At 43.3% G+C, this 5,400-nt stretch overlaps 1 protein-coding gene across 1 annotated transcript in view; it reads left to right on the top strand.

Moving 5' to 3' along the window:
* The first annotated feature begins 3,519 nt into the window (after window positions 1–3,519).
* CDH20 (cadherin 20, type 2) overlaps window positions 3,520–5,400 on the top strand; it is a 48,809-nt gene continuing 46,928 nt past the window's right edge. The window contains exon 1 of the mRNA XM_010854820.1: window positions 3,520–3,765. Within this exon, the coding sequence (XP_010853122.1) occupies window positions 3,520–3,765 (246 nt within the window). The remainder of the gene's footprint in view (window positions 3,766–5,400) is intronic.

The following is a 5,400-nucleotide window of genomic DNA, read 5'->3' as shown; positions in this document are numbered from 1 at the left end:
TTAACACAGAAGTCAATTTCCACTAATGTTGTCTTCATGTAGCATACATGGTCTTTCAAAACAGACCTATGTATACATATAGTAGTCTCTTCCTTTATAAGAACAACAGCAATTAGCCCACCATCAGACACATCATTGCTATTCTTACCCTGGAGGAAAAAAACATGAATATGAGAACCATCTTATTTATAATAATTGCAGACTGGTTAGTATTTCTGACAGAACCAATTTTCTCCTCACCTGCATAAACAACTCTAATTGTGAAAAGAATAACTCTTCTTTAACTATTGGATAACCCAGATTTTGCTTTCTGAGAAGTTAGGCAGGGAGTATTTTTCATGCATTCCATCCTAAGAAAGCAGGAAGAAAGTGCTTGCCAATCAGCTGTAGCCATCGAGTTATTTAACACAAAAAGAGTTCCCAGGCACTGCAGGCTTTGGAATTTCAGGTGTATCACAGGGGACACGAGCGGGACATGTGGACCACCAGCCCTTTCACGGGGTCACCAAGGGCTCCACAGGCCCCAAACATCCAGAAGCCACTTCTGTGCGTTGCTCGTGAACGGGAAGAACACTAGGGCTTTGCACTGGTGTGTAGGAGGCCAAAGTGGGCAGGAAAGAGAGATGAAAGCAGAAGCAACTGAACAGCCCACAAAATATTCATCACAAAGATTCCACAGAACGCCTCCTTTTTTCCCTGAGCTCTTCAGATCATGCTTATAGGTAAAGATAGGAGGTTTTAATTGGCAAGAATGCATATCCAGCTTGTTAGAGATGGGAGAATAGAAGGGACAGTCTTAAAATTCCTCAAAATCTACTTAAAATTCCCTAAAATTCCTCTCGAAATTTCCTCGAAACTCATTCCATTCAGAACATTTAGCAGTGGGAGCAGGAGAGGGGACATTTGCATGGCCCACCCCCTCACCCAACACACACACACCTGCTCAGTTAGAGCCCAAAGCTACACGATTAAAGTAGCTAGAGAAAGCCATCAAAGCCACTGAGAGTAATGCTTAGATAAAATGTGCACGTATGAGAACAGGCGTTAAAGGAAATGCATTCATACACATTTTGAGCTCTATCTTTGGTAAGTGTGACCCCAAAAGAAAATTCTCTCTACAAAGTTTTCAAATAGTTCTTCAATGTTTCCTCATATCAAAAAGAAAAAAAAGTTTGGCTATTACAGAATTGGTCTCGGCCAGAATTTACTCCCCAGTAATACTTATCACAGACTCAGAGATCTGTAAAATAATATATGTAATATATTATATATATTATATAGTATTTTATATATATATATAATATATATATATAGGGCCCTTTCAGATACATATATATTTTGGCCCCAAAAGTGCCCAAGAGATATGTTTCAGGCTCAGCTTCATCACCGCTACACATGATTCAGTAATGTTTCCTCGTGTGGCTGTTCAAATGTCAGTTGGCACCTTAGTCATTTACAGAACATACTCACCTACATTGTCCCAACAAATCCTCATGGGTATCCTGTGAAGTAGGTGGGAGAACTATTAATAGCATTCACTGCTTAATAGAGGAATAAAAATTCATAGACATCAACAAGTCAGAGGTAATGAAAGCAGAACCAGGGGTCAAACTGTCTGACCCTTAGTCTAGTGAACATGCGCGAAATTACAGATGGGTCTGTGTTTCACAAGGTACGCAATATTCCCACTGTGGCTACCGATCCCAGGATTCATTCTAGCAATAGCCTTTTTTTTTTTTTTTTTCAGTAATGTGCTTTAGTGCATCTTCTAGCTCCCTACAACAGCATAGCTAATTCTCACCAATCTTTTTCACTAATTCATTTCGGGGGTTAAGGTTCCTTCTCCCAGAAGGTCTCCCCTTAGACAAGGATCAGTGAGCTGGGTTTCCGTGGATCAGTCTAAAGAGAAAAGGAACAAGTAATACTTGGGGACCCCCTTTCCAGCACACCATTGTTCTTAATATTAACCAACATGTCACTCAAAAGAAGACATAGCTAGCTTGCCTTCACTTGACAATCAATCTGCCTTTAGAGCTAGAACCGATAAGAGGCACAGCCTCCCATTCTGTTATAGAAATTCGACAGTCTCCCCCACCTTATTCCTCTTTATCAGCTCTCGTTCAAATGGCTTCTTCTACAGAAGTGAAATGGCATATTGCATGGGATTATTACAGGATATCTTTTAAATTCTCTTGTTCATTTCAATAGCGAGTATTTGAAGGAAGCTAGCACGAGTTCTGACGATGACAGGGGGAGTGGGAACTGAGTTAGCATCAGCGCGTGGATTTCACCACTTGTAGAAAGGGAGCACTACCTAGTTGCGTGGGTCTGAAATGGCCAAATAAACACATTTGTTCTAAGAAGATGACAGCAGTTCTCCACATTAACAGTGAAAATATGAAACCCACAGAAGACATTCTAACTATTCTGACAGAATGGCTTGAGTGCTAGGCCAGCTCATTAAATCCAGCCCAAGTAAAGGAAGAAAAGGTTGATGAGGTCATAGCTCAGGAGTGAGGTCACCAGCCAATCTGACCTCATAGCAACAAAAGAAGTTTGACTGATGAAAAGGAGTCCCCAGGGTAGAAGTCAACATCCCTTGGCCTAAATGAGTCTTTCAGCTCAGGGGAAAAATAATGTTGGCGAGAACTCTCTCCTGTGCCCAGGGAAGCATGTGACTGATAGCACTTTAAAGTCTACTGTGAAAGATACGATGATTAACTGACCTTTCGGATCCTAGAAAGGTTACATTAGCAGCCCCTATCAGTGCTTCAGAGCTGAAGCAGTGGAGTGTGAAACTCAAATTCCACCATGAGCTCAGAGAATGATTAAAGTCAGAAGTGATCCATGGCTGTTTATAAATGAAGTCTGACTCCTAATATTATCAATAACGTGGAGTAAGCAAAATATAATTGTGGTGGCAAAAAAAGATGGTTAGATTTTGCTTTTGGTTTTCTAAGGAACCAAGAAAAGCAGTTGGGCTAATGAAAATATGAGTATTAGTTGTCAATTTTGGAAATGAATGCTATTTTTAAGCATGTAGGAGGTTGTCTTATCATAAATATTTCAAAAAGCCAATCAATAATACAGCGTATCCCTCTAGTTACCAACGTGAAGAAATTTATTCACTAGTTTTATTTCTGCTGAAATCCATTTTTGAAGGTTTGGGATTGATTATATCAAGATAAGTTGTCTTATTTTTATCAAAATATTATTTACTACTTAAACACTTCTAAAGCAGTAACATGTCATGACTTCTTCATTTGTTGACTAGAAAAGCCGAATATTTACTGACATTTCTTGAAAACTTGCTATAAGCCCACAGGAAAGAATCACAGTTTGATAACTGTGTTTTCCTTCACTTGACAGGAAGTCAACTTCAAGCAGACTGACTTGAATCTGGACCTCACTGGGGAAGCATAAGTGTTCAATAAACTGCATTATTTTTTTATCTGGAAAATACTGAAGTGCAGTGGCTTTGTCATCCTGGACTTTACTTTCTGGAAACCTGGCCATCCCATGTGGACTTCTGGTAGAATGAGCAATGCAAAGAGCTGGCTGGGACTTGGCGTGTCCTTGTACTTCTGGGGACTGATGGACCTTACTACCCCTGTTCTCTCGGGCACTCCGACACTGCCAGGCAGACTAGAAGCGTTCCTGTCAGACAAGCCACAGCCACACCAGCGGACAAAGAGGAGCTGGGTGTGGAACCAGTTTTTTGTTCTGGAGGAATACACTGGAACTGACCCTTTGTATGTCGGCAAGGTAAGAACTGCCAAAGAGACCGATAAGTTATCCGAATACCGGATACTGAAATTGAATAGGAATATGAACTATGAAAGCTCACATAGCCTGAGGCCTGAGAACAATTTTAAACTAGAGGTATGTTAATTGACAGCTAGTTGAGATCTAGTTTTTGCTTTGTCAGATACTGGTCAGAAAGGAAAGGCTTCTCTTTGTTCTTGCCTCTGTTCTGAGTGGGAAAGGCTAGGAATTGGGTTTTTGGAGGAAAAGACTTGGGTCCTGCAAGAACTGTTCAAGTCCTCACACAGGCAGCAGCAGCCTCAGGAATAACAGGATAAGGAAGAAGTAAACTAAGAAACGCAAAGGGAGGAGCTTAGGGTTTGTTTTTTTCAAAGCATTTCCACAGGTATTGCCTGAGGCCAAAATTCAATGAAAAAAAAAAAAAAAGAATAAAACATTCTTCATTTCAGAAGATCCTAGCTTGTGCTTTAGGATTGCTGGAGACGATCAATGAATATATTTATAGACTTCACACTCGAAATCCCTTGATTTATCTAGCATCATTTCATTTTTAATCGGGGCTTTCTCCTGTGTTTACTTTATTTGGATGTTAATCAGAGGCCATTTTGCAAAAGCAACTAAGTGAGAGAACAGGGGAAACAAGGAACTAATTAGAAAATAAATAATTCATTCAAATAACTTAAACACTTGCTTAGCACACAGGCTAAGAGTGCAGGTTCCAGAGTCAAACACATGTGGGTGCAAAACCCAGCTCGGCCAATTGCTTCCAGAGTGACTCTCGGCGGGTCACCAAGTCCTGTTAACCTGGTTCCTCAAATGTTGAAGAAGGATAATAAGAGAACTACAACTTCTCAAGAGTGGTCTACATAAGCTCTTTCCTCAACTTCCACCCACTTCTCAACCCAGGTGGGCTTCCCTGGTAGTTCAGTCGGTAAAGAATCTGCCTGCAGTGCAGGAGACCAGGGTTCGATCCCTGGGTCTGGAAGATCCCTTGGAGAAGGGAATGGCCACCCACTCCAGCATTCTTTCCTGGAGAACACTACGGACAGAGGAGCCTGGCGGGCTACAGTCCACGGGGTCACAAGGGTTGGACACAACTTAGTGGCTAAACCACTGAGGCTAGGTAGCTGCCCTCCGCCCTGTCTCTGCACAGATGCCATGTTTTCGGGGCTCCTCGGGACCTCCCCACCACGAGAGCTGAGGGTCCAGTTTACGGAGCCGCCCCACGGGGGCCTTGGACGCCGCTGCCCAGCCCCTCCTTCCTGACTCACCTTCTTCCCTCAGCTTCACGGCGTTCAGAGCCCTGTTCTTCCTCCTCCCTTCTCAGCCCCTCGCCGGTCCTCCCTGCCCACCTGTGGCGTCTTCCCCATCACACCCATCCCCGGGGGGTGGTTTTAAACTCACCCCTATGGCTTTAAACCCCTAAAGCAGTGAATTCAAAGCCTCCGTCCCTGGCTCAGACCACTCGTCCGAGCTTCAGAAGGAAAACCCTCCTGCTCCGCATTTAGAACTCCTCGGCCTCCATCCACTGAAGCGTCCCCAATCTCCCTCCCGAACCCAGTCTGCCCTCGGTCGTCCCAGTGGCGGCACTGCCACCTCCCAGTTCCTAAGCCTGGGCCCTGCCGGTCAGGCGGG

This window comes from Bison bison, unplaced genomic scaffold (genome assembly GCF_000754665.1).
Source record: "Bison bison bison isolate TAMUID 2011002044 unplaced genomic scaffold, Bison_UMD1.0 scf7180017864349, whole genome shotgun sequence".
Lineage (NCBI taxonomy): Eukaryota > Metazoa > Chordata > Mammalia > Artiodactyla > Bovidae > Bison > Bison bison.
The sequence above is the reverse complement of the archived record's forward strand: the minus strand, read 5'-3'. Positions and strand labels throughout refer to the sequence as shown.